Source organism: Hakea prostrata, chromosome 7 (genome assembly GCF_041222555.1).
Source record: "Hakea prostrata isolate BN-2017 chromosome 7, UWA_Hpros_2, whole genome shotgun sequence".
Classification (NCBI taxonomy): Eukaryota; Viridiplantae; Streptophyta; class Magnoliopsida; order Proteales; family Proteaceae; genus Hakea; species Hakea prostrata.
The window spans coordinates 65,453,466-65,472,526 of record NC_142606.1 but is presented as its reverse complement, the minus strand read 5'-3'; the positions used below and the strand labels follow the sequence as shown (position 1 = coordinate 65,472,526).

At 39.2% G+C, this 19,061-nt stretch overlaps 1 protein-coding gene and 1 pseudogene across 1 annotated transcript; one reads left to right on the top strand and one right to left on the bottom strand.

The window, feature by feature from the left end:
* Positions 1-448: 448 nt before the first annotated feature.
* LOC149011723 (UPF0481 protein At3g47200-like) lies at positions 449-1,749 on the bottom strand (annotated as a pseudogene).
* A 3,746-nt stretch (positions 1,750-5,495) lies between these two features.
* LOC149011722 (uncharacterized) lies at positions 5,496-18,133 on the top strand. The gene is made up of 9 exons (XM_089162734.1): positions 5,496-5,810; positions 5,904-6,117; positions 6,174-6,480; positions 6,563-6,725; positions 7,427-8,278; positions 8,327-8,466; positions 8,558-8,893; positions 9,003-9,534; positions 17,960-18,133. The coding sequence occupies exons 1-9, from the start codon at positions 5,496-5,498 to the stop codon at positions 18,131-18,133; spliced, it is 3,033 nt and encodes a 1,010-aa protein (XP_089018860.1).
* The last annotated feature ends 928 nt before the right edge of the window (positions 18,134-19,061 follow it).

Here is a 19,061-nt window from a genome sequence, read left to right as displayed (position 1 = left end):
TGTAAGTATCATTTGCCCAAAACAAATAGTGTTGTAATAATTCCTTGATCAATCTCTTCAAGTTGATTTCATGTTCATTTGATCAGCTTTTCTAATTAAAAGGATATAATATACTTTATATCCATTGGAAGGGTATATTTTCTTTAAAAGCCTTATTGGTAGGAGGCTCATATTTTTCTTTGTTTTAGGATATATGTATTGTATTATATAGAGGGTAACTGCAAAGGTGGCACTGATAATTTCTCCCTGAAAACAGATACACCTTAATCATTTCATGCAGATTGTAGAAACACTGACACCAAAAATGATAAATAACCTTATTACATTTTTAGCTACATTAACGAAATGGAGAATTAAACTAGCTAAGTATTACAACATGTCAACAACAATTAGTATGTAAATAGATAGATTCAACATGAAAAGGAACCTCCACAAACCCTTGCAGCATTCACTTAACCTGAAGAACGGAACAAACCGTTTGTATTATTGTCAATATGAGAAGCAATGCTGCAGCACCCACAGAAATTGATGTCCAAGGTGTGTTGAAATAATTCTGCAACAAACTTGCCTTTGATTTATTCCATGCTTGACTATGATAGTCTTCCAAATCCTTGGTAACAACAGATAAATAAGAACTGTATAGAGCAGTATATTTTCAAAGATTGCTAAATAAGGTCGCCACATCTTTTGAGTTGCCAAAAATAGTTCTTAATGATTCCCTTTTCCATTAGCAACTCTGCATCCCTGGGAGTGGTAATGAGGTATTCCATGAAGCATGCGTAGACAGTGAAGTAAGGAGTATCACCTTGAGCCTTTTCATAGGCTATGAGGTTTCTGAGGAGGAGTTCTGTATCGTTCTGGACCGTAATGGTCGGGATGGTCAATATTCCTTTTTCCTTGTCGAATGTAATGTCAAATAAATATGTTTTTGGAGAAGTAGACCTCACCTTCTTCTGAAATTCGATACCAGCACTTCGAAGCTCTGAAGCACAACATGTAAGCGGCATGAAAGATCCCCCATAACTCCTCTGAGAAGGCGGTACGGGGACATGTCGTAAAAGATCCAGAAGATGCTTTCCTTTTGGCAGTGTTAAGGACATTACTTCTTCATAACTTGTAGGCCCATGGAGCCCTTCTCCATGGTCAAATAAAAATCCCCAGTAGATGTGATTGCTTAAGGGTAACCAGTGAGAGATGGTTCGACTAAGCCACATATATGCTCAAGAACAAAGAAGGGTAGCTGATTTTCAAGCTTAATCAGGTCAGCGCTGATATCATTTTGCCATGGCAAATCTGAAACGAAATGATCATCCTCCCCTGATAAAATGGTTTTGAGGAACTCAAGTATGAAGCATGAATCTATCACCATAACCCTGACAAACTCCTCTTTTCCAAGGCCAGCGGTTTCAGAGTAACATTTGCGAGCTGCTTCTTCCAGATTACTCATTGCTCTCACATAACCATCTAAGGTATTCCGATTGAATCGACTTAGAAAGCTTTCTAAGTAGTGAAGCTTATGTGTTTCCACGGGCCGTAACTGCTCCTTGTTATAGTGCAAAAGGCCCACTGAGACTGTACAGGTGTGTAGGCTTCCGGATATAGCTTGAGAAATCTTTTGGGAACTCGAAATATGTCGTAATTAGATTGCAAGAAACTGACCTCTTCTAGATTTCCCTCTATGGACTCCACCAATGACTCCACCAATGTCCTGATTTGGTCATTGTTCAGTGAACTAGCATTAGTGGCCATGGAGTGAAGCTCCCAATAGTTCTTTCTTCTCAACTGTTAGAGATGATCTATTGTCATCATCAAAATTCAAAACTAGAAAGATCACGATTTTAATAGCTGTGAATGGCTTCAACCATGTGAAAAGAAAAAGAGTAAAAGCAAGACGGCAACAACCATATACGGGCAAAGTTACATTAGGACCGCTTCAAAAATTAGAGATTTGGAGAAGCCACACCAGACAAAGGTAGAGTCAAACATAAACAAACTAATTGGAGGAGAACTTTTTTCCACAAATTGATAAAAACAATGTAAAATGTTTAGTGTGATTCAATTTCATGTACCCAGCTTGAATATTCATACACGTCAACATATTTTGGTGAATGATCTGAATGACCTGATTTTCAGGATATAAAAGCAAAGGGTTTGGGTACAATACCTGTCAACACATACCAAACTGAAGCTCAATGATTTGCAACTTGCCCTCTCTTGTAGGTCATTGTGATATTTGGGGATTTTTATCTTACAATTTAGATTGAGAGTTCTGTAACCTTCTTTTGGCAATTGATATGGTTAAATTTCTTCTTTGCCATGGACATAGCACATATGTTGATGTGCGAACCATGTTCAATCTTTGTGACACATTTATTTCTTTACACTTTTATTTGTGATTTGGTGTTCATTTTAAGACAAAGTGAGACAGTGAAGAACTGCAAGAGGGAGATGAATATGAAATGTGGGATTGATTGATACACTAACTTGACTTGTTTTTCCCTGAGGCACTGCCACGGGCTTTGGCCTGAATCACCGGGAAATGCATCTCATCAATGAGGTTTTTTCCGATGTTGCCGTCTGAAATTTCACTATAATTTTAGTCAATTCCTCTTTTTTTGGGGGTAACCTGTATCCGAATAGTCCCAGCCATCAATCACAAAAGAAGAAAGAATGCAACAAGAAAACAAAAGGGTCAGATCACCAAGGTGAGAAGTTACTATTAAGAGACCTGAAAACTTCTTCATTAAGAAGAGGCAAGAACAATTATCACAAGGTGTAACAATCAATTAGTAAAGTTACACAATAAAAATAAGAAGAAGCTCTTTCTAACATGCATGGAAGACTAAATGAAATACTAACCAGTGCGGTTTGTGAAGTAAACCGCGCACCAATACTTGTTGAGAGAGAGCCTCAAAAGTGCTAGAAGATACAAAAACTGAAAGAAAAGTCCTGCAAATACAATGTTAAAAGCAATGTACAACTGAAATTAAAAGGACATCAATCATTGACCAGTGAGTCGCTTTGCATTTTTTTCCCCCTTTTAATAAAGACTTAAAATTTTTGGACTAGTGAGTCTTTCTACAATTTTTATTTTTAGGAACGTACATATTAAGTTTAAATCTCCTATTAGGGAGAGAGAGGATAAATATTTCATCTTGCCTTCGGCAAATGGTTTTTGATAACTGAACTTACCACCTTTGCCTTAGCTTCTTGATTTTTGTAATAAAAATGTTAAGTGTTCCTCTTGCCAAGTGGTTCAATAACAGTAACTTTCCACCCAAAAGAAAAAAGTTTATTACCACCAAGGGTATTCCCTTGGGGCTGGGTGAGTTTGTTCAATGGAAGAGATTTAAACTGGGGATGGAGTTTTTACTCGGATTTAAAGGATGCATGGATACTCACTCTGCTGTCAGGAAGGCTAGTCAATGCCTCTCATGGTTCTATCACCAGGTGAGCCAGCTGATTAATCACAGTAATAATGAATGCAATCTGCAACTTCTCGAGTCCGTTTTCACTCAATTGGAGGCTCACTCGGTCATAGTTGCTTCATTACCATCTCCTTCAGTTCCTGACCCTAATTGAAAGCTTATTTTGAGGTTGTCCATTGCTCCTAAACTCCAGCATTTTGTTTGAAAATGTTATAGTAATGCCACAGCTGTGAAGAGTAATCTGCATGAAAGGCATATTCCTATGAGGGTTAGTTGCCCATGCAGCAGGGAGGCAGAAATGGTAGTGCGTGCATTGTTTAGATGCCCCCATGCCGCTGTTACTTGGGGATTATCTCTGCTACATCTAAATACTATGTTGTTGTTGTTGGTTTTTTTTTTTTTTTTTTTTTTTTAGCAAGAGAATTTTATATATAGGGAATGGGGTATTACATATGCCGTCTGCAAGGGTCAAACTCACAGCCTCTTCACTAAGAAGTATGATTTCAAGGATTGGCTTCAGTTTATCAATGATCATTTTCGAGGGGTTGTGTGCGATACACTAGATCCAATGGCAACTCTAGCAGCTGCGAATCCTACAGTAGCTGAGAGTGTGTTCTTCACTTCAAGTCTAGTGAGTCTTCCTAATCCTCTACCATAAATTTTATATGTGTTTTAGCCACACCACTTCGTTGTTCACATAGATGGGGCGCGGAATCAGTCCACTGTACCAGGGGGGTTAGATCGTGGTGATATGGGAGCTACGTGGAGGTTTTGAGGCAGCCAGGTGCAAATTCGGGTCTTCTTTATCAGTCTCCTCTATGGAATCAGAAGGTTGTTGTGATGCTCTCCATTTTGCATTAGCTCTAAGACTCAACTGTATTACTCTATACTCTGACTGTCTATTGATCATATCTTGGTTGAATGGTATGCAAGTACAAATAAATTGGGTGACTTCTTTAATTTTGGAGCGTGTAAAGCAATTTTCCAATGACTTCGTGTCAATTCAGTTTTGCCACTTTCATAGGGCTGACAATTTGTATGTAGATTTCCTTGTTTTTGGTTGTTTTAGGTTGAACTTTCTAAGGTCTGGTGGGGTTCCACACCACCATTATTCTTAATCCGTCAATTTGTAATGCGCAGTTGTTCAAACCAGATTTTTTTGATTAATGAACAACAAAAAATCATTACTGTATTTTCCCTAAAAAATCATTACTCTTTAAAAATCCTTAAGGTTCACATGCACTCTGAATTTTTTTTTCTTCGGGTGATGCACTTTGTAAAATTGGGTGTCTGTAGACTAGGATTCGTGGGTTTTCCCTCCCTTTAAATTAGGGCAAATTTCGTCCAAAAGAGCAGCAATTTCACTTTCCATCTTTTCTTTACTTGTGATTGGGCGAGAAGACTTTAGGTTTCTGGCCCCCGAGGTATTGGAGTTGAGAATTGTCTTACAGGGGGAAGTTTTTTCATGCCCTAAAAATATTGTTGGCAACTTGGGGCGATGTAGAAACCGGAATGGCGATGGTGCCTTAGAATCCACCGGAGAGTGCTATTTGACCGTCGTTCTTTTCCGCCGAGTTCTGAGCTCGTCACCTCCCTTGCCGATCTATGCTACTATCATTTCTCTCTCTCTCTCTCTCTCTCTGAAGGTTAGATTTGCTTGAGTTTTTCATTAAATCAAGTCTCTGTTAAGAACACCGGAGAGGAAGTTGAAGTCTCTGCAGTCTTATCTCTCAAGGCTCTTGATCTCAATAAGTAAGCTCTCAACCCTTTAATGTCTTTGCCTATATCTCTTCTCTCTTCTATTTCTCTCTCTCTTTGCCGGAAAGCCTACAGCTATCCAAGGTCTAGGGGTTTCGTCACCGCTGGAATAAAGCACTGATCTGAAGCTGAATGTAGGGCTTCGCTATCCTCCACTAAGTTTGTTCTTGTCCGCCGTTTGTGCGTCTATTACGTCCGCCTTTGTGTTTTCCGGTCCGCTGTTGTGCGTGTATTTTTGTTGTGATTTGTATTTTCCTGTAATCAATCCCACTAATTAACATGAAAGCTCTCAGCTAGAATTGCCGTGGGATGGGTAGTCCCAAGGCAATATGTGCATTGCAGTCTCTCTTCAAAGCTGAGAAACCTGAGTTGTTATTTCTCTTTGAAACAAAATCAAAATCGGGACGGATGGTAAATCTGAAAAGAAGACTCGGTTTCTCTGATTGTTTTTCAATGGATGCTATTGGATCAATTGGTGGTTTATCTATTTTGCGGCATGCCTCAGTGAAGATTCAGATTCTCATGTTTAATGATAGACTCATTGATTTGGAGGTTGAGTGGGATGATTATAAATTCTATATGTCCTGTGTTTATGGTGATCCACTGAGATCCAAAAGACATAAAGTTTGGGATATGCTGCATGACATTGGAAGGAATTGAAAGCCTGTGTGGGTGTGTTTTGGAGACTTTAATTCATATTTGGGTTGGCACAAGAAGTGTGGAGGTAGCCTAAATTTGGCCAGTGATGCTGTTGGCTTTAGAAATCTTGTTCAAGTTTGTGGGCTAATGGATGTCAAGTCGAAGGGTCTTGCTCTTACATGGAACAACAGACGCAGAGGCTTGGGGAATATTCGTATAAAACTTGACAGAGCTCTTGCTATAATTGGGTGGAAGTTCATGTTTGAGAATGCTATAGTGATGGTTAAACCTAGTGTGTGTTCTTACCACAATCCACTTTTGTGGATTTCTTTGGTGCTCATGTAAAAGGTAGCCGTCCCTTCAAATTTGAAGCAATGTGGAGTCGTCATCAGGGATGTGTTGAGGTGATTGGAGAAGCTTGGAGGCTGCCGTTTGATCAGTCAAAGGGTCATCCAATTACAAAAAAGCTAAAGAATTGTAAATTAGCTCTTAAAGCCTGGAATAGGGATGTCTTTGGACGAGTTCAAACAAATATTCATAAGCTAAAAAACCAATTGGAGCGGGTGCAAACAGGAACACATGCAAGCTTTAACCAAGAGGAGGACAGGATCCAGAAACTTTTAGAGGAAGAATTGCTTAAAGAGGAAATCTTATGGCATCAGAAATCTAGACTTACATGGATCCAAAGTAGGGATCAAAATTCAAAAATTTTCCCATGCTACTACAATTCAACGTAGGCACTACAACAGAATCTTAAAACCGGAAAATGAGGATGGGTCATGGACTAAATCTGCTGAGGAAGTGAATGAGCTTCTGTTGGCTCATTTTGCTAAAGTTGCTACCTCACAAGGTGTGGATACTGGGATTCTGCAAATGGCTATGAACAAAGTTCAACCTATGGTGGATGATGCTACTAATGAGAAGTTGTGTAGATGTCCTTCCGATGAGGAAATTTGGATTCACTGAAGGACATGGATCCTTTGAAATCTCCGGGTCCAAATGGCTTTCCCCCTTTATTTTATCAAACATATTGGGAAATCACTAAGGAGGAAGTATGTAAATTGGTGAAGGAATTCTTCGATTCCGGTCAGTTGGCTAAAGATCTTAATCGAACTTTCATCTGTTTAATTCCCAAAGTGCCAAATCCAGAATTACCCGAGCAATTTCGCCCCATAAGCCTATGTGGAGTGGTGATGAAGATCATATAAAAAAATTATGGCAGAAAGGCTGAAAACCTCATTATCAGGTATCATCTCTCCTATGCAGTCAGCTTTTGTACCTAATAGACTAATTTTTGATAATGTTTATATTGCTCATGAAGTATATCATTATATTCGCCATAGGAAAAAAGGCAGGAAAAAATTCTTAGCCCTCAAGATAGATATGAAAAAAGCGTATGATAGGTTAGAGTAGCCTTTTATTTATGCAACCTTGACGAGATTGGGTTTCTGTAACAAATGGGTGGACATGGTGATGGAAGGCATATCTACAATTTCTTATTCTCTGTTAATAAATGGGGTAGAGAAAGGATCCTTTATTCCTCTAGAGGAATCCGTCAGGGTTATCCGTTGTTTCCATTTCTCTTCATACTTTGTTCATAGGTTCTCACCTCAATCATCTTTAAAAGTGAAGAAGCCAATCTTAGCAGAGGGATCAATGTTCGTAATCGTGCCCCAATAATCTCACATCTATTGTTTGCTGATGATTGCTTACTGTTCTTGGAGGTGAAACTGGATATTATCACTCATCTACAAGAGTGTCTTCTGCAATATTGCCAAGCTAGTGGGCAGGAAGTCAACTTAAACAAGTCCAATGTCACTTTTAGTCCCAATACACCAAACAGATTTAAAAGGTGGTTTTCTCGAGTCTTAAAAGTCAAGTATGATGGTGGACCATCTAAATGTTTGGGATTGCCTACTGACTTTGGTATTTCAAAGAAAGAACTATTCTTGGATATAGGAAGTAAAGTTGCAAGAAGAGTACAAGGGTGGAAGCGAAGGTTGCTATCTTCAGCTAGAAAAGAAGTTCTAATAAAGTCAGTTGCTAGCTCATTACCCTCCTATGCTGTCTCGCATTTCTCATTACCAGCCTCAGTGTTGAATGATACTAGAAAAGCAATGACAGACTTCTACTGGGGGTCAGAAGAAGAAAAAAGGAAGATACATTGGATGTCTTGGACTCAGTTGTGTAGATCAAAGGAGAAAGGGGGCCTTGGCTTTCGTGATCCTATTATCCATAACAGAGCCTTACTATCCAAAGTAGCATGGAGGTTATTCACAGATCAAGGGTCTCTCTGGGGAAAGTTCATTAAAGCTATATATTTCCCTACAACTGATTTTTTGAAAGCTAGGAAAGGAAACAAGTCATCGTGGGCGTGGCAAAGTCTTCTAAAAGGAAGGGAGTGTCTTGAATTGGGGCTTATTTGGTCAATTGGAGATGGTTCTAATATTGACGTATGGAAATCTAGATGGATTCCCGTTTAACCTGGCTTTAAAATTCAGTCTCAAAAGCCTATTGGAGTTGAGGTATCTATGGTCTCAGATCTGATAAATAATGGAGAACCTACTTGGAATCATGACCTACTTAATCAGTTATTTTCTCCAAGAGAAGTGCAGGCCATTTTGAATATCAAATTAAGGAGGTTCTTTTCTAAGGGATAAACTGATATGGGGTGGGTCAAAGAATAGTCAGTTTTCAGTTAAAAGTTCCTATCATCTTTTGTCCAATTATAGAGATGACCAAATGAGTCTTGAAGCATCATCATCCAGACAGCAATATTGGACACAAATTCAGTCCCAGGGATGGATGACCATATGGAAAAGCAAATGCCTACCAAAGGTTAAAGCTTTTATTTTAAAAGCAGCAAATCAAGGTATCCCTACTATAGATAATCTTCTGACGCGACAAATCAGGGTGGACCCCGGGTGTAAAAGATGTGGGTGTGATTGTGAAACAACTGATCACATGCTTTTTGATTGCCCATATGCGAGAGCTATTTGGTTTGGATGTAATTTGGATGCAGTTATTAGAGGCAATCAACTAGCAAATTTACCAGCTCTCCTGAACGGGTAGAGATTTACTTACTCTACCTAATAGCTCGGTAAAGGAGGATTTGTTGGGGTTGGCTTTTATGGTCTGTTGGTCCATCTGGCTTGTACGCAATGAATTGATTTTCAGGGGTAATAATTGGGACCCAGGTATAGTTGTTGATAAAGCTCTGAAGGCTCATGCAGAGTTTACTAATGCTCAAATCAAGAACTTTCCAGTGCCTTTTGCAACTAGTTTGAGATGTCAGTATTGGACTTCCCCTTCTGCTGGTCAGCTGAAACTGAACTATGATTTCTCTTGGCATTCCAGAGAATCTTGTGGGGGCTGTGGTGGCATTGTTCATGATTCTAGTGGTGCCCCCCTTCTGGCTCAGTCAGTCCCATGTCAGTCTCAATCACTTTTGGTGGGCGAAGCTACTGTTGTCTTAGAAGGTTTGTTAGCTGTGATGGAAGGTGGTTTTAGCGAAGTGCTTGTTGAGACAGACAATATGTCTCTTGTTGGCATGATTAATCAAGAAATCCTCCCGCTTCTTGAAGTGGGCCCACTCATTCAATATATTTGCTTTCTTCAGGTGGATTTTGTGGTTAAGTCTATTTCTAGGGAGGTTAATTTAGTTGCTCATTCCCTAGCCAGGATGGCCGTGTCTTTGGCAAACAAGACGGTTTGGCCTATTTCCTCTCCCTGGCTTCTTGATATTTGTAATCAGGTTGTCTAGGTGGTGGTTTGCCCTTTTGTTTAATGAAAATTTTTCTCTTACCAAAAGAGAATTGTCCTACAGCATCCATTCATGATGTCTGTATTTTTATTTCTACATAGCAGTTGAGATTTCAGATCTTTAAATTGGACTTTTAACAGCATCTTTATCACCTGCTATATGTTATGGAACTGGAGAAACAGGCTGACGTGAAATCAAAATTCCTCATGCCCTAATTGTTTCGGACCGATCATACAGGGTAAATTGAAAAATCGAGAAGACAATCACATGATGACGGAGTTCGCATAGCCTACTCTCCGGGACTCGAGTGTGAATCCAATCCACTATAGGTTTGGGTGATTGCAGACTAAAGAAGAAGAACAGCAAGGAACATATAACCCGATATACACGCTCTCGGTTCTCATAAGATCATCAAGGATCGCCTTGCTCTTGCGATCGAAGCCCTATCTTTCCATCATCAACAACCAACTAGAACCATAGGTACAGGGTGACCGAAGGCGAACGCCATGAGCGAAACCTCAAGAAGCTTCAAGAACCCGTAGCGAGAGCAAACCAAAAATCAGAAAACAGTTGCATAACTCGTGCGAGCCAAACCCCAGCCCTAATATAATAAGGCATGAACCATACGAACCAAAAGAAACCGGTTCGGTTCAACACTAATAATACAAGATTACCAGATTACCCCAACATTCTCCCCCTTAATCAGATCCCCAAAAGAACTAACTATAGTGAATTGGATGCACCGTCATCGTCCACGTATACCCGCACACACAAGACAAAAGGAAAAACATAGTACAAAACAAATAAAAAATATGCAAATACCTAGACACACTAACCATGCAACACTAATGACTCCATGCGGATATACCATGCAACATGATCGCACTGTAGAGAAAACCCTAAACATAACTCATAACTCATAACTCACTCATACAACAATGAAGAGCACACATGCACACACCAGGCATATATCCCAAAGCCGAGATAAACAGAATAAGAGTTATAAAAATTTGGGCAGCATCTCCCCTAAAGCTCAACAATGCAAAACCCGATAAACAAACAATAACCACAAGACACACACCACAATCTAAAACAGTAATATACAACTCAAAACTTCGAACATATGTACTAAAAGACAACATCACCAATTCCCAACAAATCAAGACAATGTAAAAATTTAGAAGAGGCATGACTTAGTACCACGGTCTCGATTTGCTCGACTTACTTTTCAACTAAAGTGAACCATCGGTTATTTTATCCCCGAGAAAGAAGTATTTAATGTCTATATGTTTGGTTCTATCATGATAAACAGGATTCTTACATAAGAAGATAGCACTCGTTATCAACAAGACAACAGGTTTAATCTTCAAAATACCAAGTTCACATAACAAACCATTCAACCATATACTTTCTTTAACACATTCGGATGCAGAGCAGCTCCCTCTCGAGTGGACGAGCAACTATAGGCTGTTGTTGCACCTTCCAACTATGCAATTACCGATAACGAAAGAAATAAAAGATAATGATTTCCTTTATCTATATTACTAGCATAATCTAGTCATATCCTTCAAGAATAAGATCACCGTGTGGACTTGAACACTAAACCTTTATGAACAGGACCTTTCAAATACCTTAAAAGCCACTTAAGAGCAAGCCAATGTTCTTTACCGGGGTTAGACATAAACCTACTCAATACACTAACAATGAGCAATATCAGGTCTAGTACATATCATAAGATACATAAGAGAACCTAAAAGACTAGAATAAGGGATCTTTGACATTTCATCTTTTTCAAAGTTATTCTTAGGACAATGATCATTTGAGAGTTTAAAATGTGAAGCTAAAGGAACATTTACATGTTTACAATCAAGCATGTTAAACTTCTCAAGCACTTTCAATAAATATAACCTCCACCAATGAACATAGTATCCTCCCCCTTATCCCTATGAATCTCAATCCCTAAAATTTTCTTGGCTGTCCCGTTCCTTCATCTCAAATTCAGATTTCACTTGTTCTTAACATCTTGAATAAGACTAGAATCAACACAGCAATCAATATATCATCAACATAAAGTATAAGATATAACACACGATCTAAATGAGAAAATATAGGCAACTGTCATAAACACTTTTCTTAAACCCTACACTCAACACAAATGAATCAACTTTATTCCATTGCCTAGGAGCCTGTTTAGTCCATAGAGATTTCTTCCAGCAGCTTGTGATTCATCTCCCTGCCGGATGCCTAAAGGTAGTTGCATATATATCCTTTCTTCTAAATTGCCATGAGAAAGGCAATTTTCACGTCCATTGCTCTATTATCATTTTGTTCGCAACAGGGACAACAACAACCTTATAGTCTTATACTTGGCAACCGGAGAGAAAATTTCATCATAATCCACCCCTTCTCTTTGAACAAAACCTTTTGCAACAAGTCTGCCTTATATCTTTTGGAATTATCAATTCCATCATCTTTGATTTTAAATATCCACTTACAAGGTAATAACCTTTGATCCTTGGGCTTCAACTATTCCCAACCTGGTTCTTATTTATGAATCTAATTCATCATTAATGGCTTGAACCCATAAATCTTTATCTTTGGAACCCAAAGCTTCTTCATAGAACTAGGTTCTTCTCCCAATATCCATATCAGTCTCATGTGCAAAGTTGGCTACAAACCTTCTAGGTGGCCTAATCATTCTCCTAACTCTATCCCCGGCCATTGGTAACTACTCGGATCGAACTTCTTCCACCTCACCGGAGACTCGGAGGGCATGGCCCACTCTCACTCTCGAACTACAACCTCGACTCTTTTTCCGCTGTTGGGGGAGTGGTCTTTTGGTATACTAGAATCAAGAGTCCGAGCAGACTTAAGAAAACATCCCTCCCTAAATCAAATTGAGTGAAGTCTGTCATTCTTTGATCAAGTGGATTCAAGTTGTTTGTCTGGAAAGACAAGGAACACACTCTCCCTAAGAGAACATCCCTACTAATAAAGGTCTTAACACCAGCCTCCTTCCCTACTTGTTCCTTTCCCCCCTCGATACCTGAAGATGCTCTTTTACTCCGGTTCTTTTTCCATCTCTCGATTCCCCCAATCCCCGGTAACTAGCTCGGAGGTTTCCCCACCACTTTCCTCGGTTTTCCCTAGTCGGGACTCCTTTGTTGTGACTTTTTCCTTCCCCCCCTTGTCCCCCCCGTGCTCTCTGTCTTGTTTTTGTCCTATTCTTCTTTCTCCTTTCTGGGGTATTTCTCCTTGCCTTTGAATCCCTTTATCATTACAATCCTTAACATTTCATTAACATTCTATCCTTGTCTCCTTATGTTTTGACTTTCCTATCCTCGTTTTCTCCAGCACCCAATACTTGACTTTTCAAGTTTCTCCTTGGTCTTCATGAGATCCCACTTTCCTTGAGTAGTCATCCGGGATAGATAGAGTTTCTACCATAAGACACCCTCCCCACAATAGCATGTACATATTCTATATTCCCCGTGTAGACCCCTCCGCTTCCTCCTTCCTAGACCTGACTCCAACTCTGTTATCAATGACATCCTTGCCCCCTTGTTTACTTAGAGCTTGCATTCCTTTATTGCTTATGTGTCCTAGCCTAGCATGCCACACACTAGTGATATTTGATTCACTTGCCAACAAGTATTGGAGATATTATTAAGGAATGTACTACCATCAAACATACAACCGCTAGTGCCCTTTAACATCATAGATCCCTTAGTCGGCTCCCCCTCGTTCCCCGCTTCGCTACTTTATCTTTCTCTTTGTCTGTATGTATCTCATCTGTGGTAAACTTTTTTATTTAACATTCCCCTCCACTACATCACTAAATCATCATTCCCATCATCTTTGGCATTATTCACTCCGTGTGTAACCTGTGTGTGGACACTGTGATATGTCACCTGAATCTATCCATCCTTCTTGCCTACTACCTCATGTGCACCTCCTGATGTCTTCTCTTGGCTTCCATTCTTGGGTCCGGCATATCGTGGTATTCTCCAATTCCTTCATTTTTCTCTTATGCAAAGCAGTTTTTCTTAAAATGTCCTACTTTCTTGCAAGAAGCATCTCTTGAGTTTTATCAGACTTTTGTTCCCATTATTATTCTTTTGTTGACTCATGGCTTTCAATTACTTTTCCCTTTCCTTTTGTCTCCCTTGTTTGTGGCCCTTGCCCTTTCCTTTTCCCCCCTTGTCTTCCGCTATAGTTCCTCCTATTCTTTAGGCATCAATCTTGTTCTGGAAATGTTTTGACATGCATATTTGATTGAGTTCTTCCCGTATCATTATGTAATATTCATAGGATAATACAGTCCGATTTTCCAATTTAGTCTTTTCCCTGTATTGGCTAGTCTTGATGCTTCTTAAATATATCTAGGTTCTTGTCGTAGTTTAGTCCATCTTCCCATACACCTCTCCTTCAATATTTTGTTACCTAGATTCTTCTTCCGTATATCCTCCTTTTCCAAACTTTTTGGTGTTGTCTTCATCATCACCCGATGCCCCATCTCATGTTCCGGCTGCCCTTCATTCTCCATCCTTCATCCTCACTGATCATACTTTCAGCTCGGTCTCTTATCTTCTTCCCTTGGCTCACCTTCCTCTTCCTCCCAAAGTCCCCTGCTTCACTTCTCTGTCTCCCGGCCCCCATGGTTCCCTTGGTAACTGGGTCCCCCCTGTCCTCCTCTACTGGCCCTGGTTTCACTCCCCTAGGTGTATCCTCCCCCGGTGACTTAACCCTTTCTTGCTCCACTTTGCCCTCCCCACTATCTTATCCTTCCTCCTTATCTTCTTAGATTATTCTCATGTTAATATCTTTTTATCACTTTCTCTTTATCTTATCCCTTTCTTTACTCCTCTCTCCTATTAGATCTCTACCTTCTTTTTGTTCAATTATTTTTCCATATCTTCTCTCTACCTATCTCTTGTCCCCACTTATATCCTTCCTCCCTTATATCTCTCTTTTCCCTCTTCTTCCTCCTCTATGAGATGAGAATCAATTTCATACGGTTAATACTTATGACGAAATTGAATGGAAACTATAAAAAACAACATCATCATTCATATAACGGAAATATCACGAAATAAAGAAAATAAAGAAATTAGGAATAACCCGAAACAACCTTAACCGTATAGACAATCTTCACATTTAGGATTTAATTGTTTTCACAAAACCTAAACGAAGCGAGGGACCATGACCGAGATGGCTCGATGCCAATGCGTGATCGTGAAATCAAAATTCCTCATGCCCTAATTGTTTCGGACCGATCATACAAGGGTAAATTGAAAAATCGAGAAGACAATCACATGATGACGGAGTTCGGCATAGCCTACTCTCCGGGACTCGAGTGTGAATCCAATCCACTATAGGTTTGGGTGATTACAGACTAAAGAAGAAGAACAGCAAGGAACATATAACCTGATATACACCGGGTTCTCATAAGATCATCGAAGGATCGCCTTGCTCTTGCGATCAGAAGCCCTATCTTTCCATCATCAACAACCAACTAGAACCATAGGTACAGGTGACCGAAGACGAACGCCATGAACGAAACCTCAAGAAGCTTCAAGAACCCGTGGCAGGCCAGCAAACCAAAAAGAGGAACATTGACCTATTCTCATGCGTGCATTTAACCTCGGACATTGTTAATATAATAAGGCATGACACCATACGAGACTCAGAAAGAGAACCTGTTCGGTTCAACACTAATAATACAAGATTACCAGATTACCCCAACACGTACTCAAGTTTTTATTTCAACATAAAAGAAAGAAAAAGGTATTTTGATCAACGATCTGTAACTATAGAGTTAAATGCTAATTATTTGGATAGCAAGAGTCATATGAGCAATTTTAGAAATTCAAGGGATGAAAATAAATTTACACATACCAAAAGAAGAACATGTAAATTTCCGGTTTCAAAATTTTCCTTTTTTGGAACAGATTTGCGGTTAACTGCCCAAGGAAAATACTACTAAAGAGCAACAATTGGAGGCATTGAACTTTAACATGAACTTACCTGAAGGATCTCCACAAGCTCATTCAAGAATCCTGAATGAACGTCACCTCTTCATGTGGACAGAACTAAATTTTAGACATTCTATCAACAGTAAAATTTGCATCTCTAGACACATGATGTATCGCCACTCAACCTATTCAAAGCATGTAAAGGATAAGTCTCTGAATTCAAATTCAAATTCAAATCCACCGTAACTAGCTCTATCCTCGATTGATCTTATCTCCAACCGATCAAAAAGAGTTTGAGTCATAGTTAAAGTATCAACAAGTTGTAAAGTTTGATTGTAAACAAGTTGTAGTTCAAATTCAAATATTTGAATTGTAATTCATATAATATTAATATACATCTCCCACTGACTAATTTGAGTGTGGAAGAATTCTCCCTTAAACGAAATTCTAACTTGGTATCAGTTTTTCAGCCTTTGACCGCCGTCTACATGATTCTCAGGACCAACTCCACCATTGCCATAGCTTCTTCTCTGATTTCACCTACCAACATTGTTTCTCTCCTACCTGTAAAACTTGATCGAAGCAACTTTCTCCTCTGGAAATCGCAATTTCTTCCTCTTCTTCATGCACATGACCTTTATGGCTACGTCGATGGAACCAATCCAGCTCCTCCTCAAACCATAACCAATCCCTCCACCACATCAACCTCCATTTCTAAACCTACATATTCTCAATGGCGCAAGCAAGACTAGATGATCTTATCTTGGATCTTCTCCTCCCTTTCTGAAAATACTTTTCTCAAATTGTTGGTCTCACCACTTCCCATGCTGCTTGGAATTCCCTTGAATGGACTTATGCCTCCCAATCTCAAGCCCACATAATGCAATTGAAATACCAACTTTTGCAAATTAGCAAAGGCCACTCTTCTATGGCCGAATATGTTCAAAAGATTAAATCTATTGTTGATCACCTTGTCTCCGCTGCTCACTCACTTTATGATGTGAGGATAATGATGCGGATATTATCCTCACAATGCTTCGTGGCCTAGGCCATGAATATGAATCCTTTGCCACCTCAATTACCTCCCGTCTTGACCCTCTTCCCCTTGATGATTTCATAGGCCTTTTACTTAATCAAGAAATCTTCAAAGATCAAACAAGACAACAACTTGACTTGCCTTCATCAAAAGTTAATCTCCCACCAGACCAACCCCCCACCCACTAACCAAAAATCGTGGCCCCTTTCACAGCTATGGAAGAGGACCAGCTCGAGGTTACTCCAATCGTGGTCAACGTGCAAAACATCTTCCACCTCTCCTCCCTACCCATATGGTTGCTTGTCAGATCTGCAATAAAACTAATCATACAGCGGTGCAATGTTATTTCTCTATGCACCAGGTGACAATGCATCCAAGCTGAATTCTTCTCCAGAAGCTTTCTTGGCAAGACCCATGGCTTCATTTGATCATTCTTGGTACCCTGACTCAAGTGCTACTCATCATGTTACATCCAATGTAACCCACATGGATATAACAATGCCTTACCATGGTATTGATCAACTTCACATTGGTAATGGCTCAGGTTTGCATATAAAAAATATTGGAAGTGCTTCTCTATCAACGCCTTCCAAAATTCTTACTTTATCTGAAATGCTACATGTTCCTTCTATTACTAAAAATTGCTCTATGTGAGTAAATTTACACGTGATAATGATGTTTATATGGAATTTCATCCAAGTTCGTGCTTTGTGAAGGATCTCAAAACGGGGACTGTTCTACTTAAAGGATCAATTGAAGCTAGCTTCTATCGCTTCCCATGAGGCAGAAGAGGGGTAGGGGGCGTCGAAAAAGGTGTCATTCTTGAAATATTTGTGTTTCATCAATCTATCCCATAGTGATGCAGAGGGGTTTAGAAATTCTCATGCCTTCCAAGTCAGAAGAGCGAGGTTAAAATCAACACTTTTTTTGAGGTTGAGGCCACCTTCTCTAGTCGAGCGACAAATGAGATCCCATGAGATGGTGTGGACATGCCCTTGTGTACCATTTGACCAGAAAAAAATCCCGAGAGAGCTTGTCAAGTGTATTTGTGATCAAGGTGGGAGCTGGAAGCATGGCATAAAGATCAAGTCGTTTATTTCCTACCAAAAAAAAAAAAAAGATTTTTCATATTTTCCTTGAATTAGTTATATTGCAGGGAATTAAGCCAAAACCGCAAACAGAATTAATTTAATTACGAAAATGGATGTTCAGTTTGTAGTTTTGTTCTCTTTGTCAGCTCTTCTATTCCATGAACAATTATATGGTGAATCTAATGCAATGATTTTTCAATGGAAACATGAGTTTATGTATGAGGACTGCATTAAGATTCTTATGTTTATTAATTCTTAAAGCTTTTCAGGTGAGAAGGCATTTTACCTTTCCTGGATCAAATGATAATCTAGAGATGGTCATTAGAAAGGCATTGGATGCAGTGGAGGAGTTCAACAAAATCAGCAACCAGAAACAGAAACTGAGAGCTCCTCGAGAGTGTTTAAGTAAACGGTTTGATCTCAACCTCCACCTAGCTGGATAAAGATTAATTGCGATGTATCTTGGTGGAAGAATGCAACAAGAGGGAGGACTAAGGGTCGTATGCAGGAACCACAATTTTTGCAATTAAGGGGGATAAATTATTTTGTAGTAAGGAAGGAGATAATGTGATGGCAATTAGAAGGGCTTCAATGGAAGAATTGCAAGTGGGGCTAGAAAACATTATTCTGAGTCTAATTGTTTGGATGTAATTGGCCCTTTAAGCATGTATATTTGTATACAAGTTGACTTGATTAATATGTATTGTGTTTATTTTTCTTAAATTGTGTTCTTTGAATACTTTTAGCTTTCTTGAATTTTCTTGGTATTCATGTATTTGTATTGTCTTTCAAGAATAAATATAATAATAGCAAATATAGGGGATTTTTTTAAAAAAAAATTAACCTCATTGGTGGCGCGGTAAACAAGAAACAGCCACTAAATATTCCATAATTTGTGGCGGTTTCGTATGAACTCGCCACTAAATATTCCATAATTCATGGCAGTTTAGTGTTTTACTGCCACTAAAAGGTCATAAATAGTGGTGTTTTTTTGGTGAAAGCTGAATTTGAACACAATTAGTGGCGGTTTAACATGAAATGCCACTAAATACTCCATAATTTGTGGCGGTTTAGTATTCTACCACCACTAAAAGGTCATAAATAGTGGTGTTTTTCTGATGAACGTTACTAAATATGACATGTTTAGTGGCGGTTTCTGGACATACCCCACTAAAAACACAATTAGTGGTGGTTAATGTGGCGGTATTAACCGCCACCAAAAGCACCATTGGTGGCGGTTTTTTCATTTACTGCCACTAAATATACCGTAACCTCATTATGCAAAACAGAATTAGTGGTGGTATTATCCGTCAACGTATATATATTATCAGTGGGGTTCAAGAAGACCGCCACTATTTGCACCTTACACGC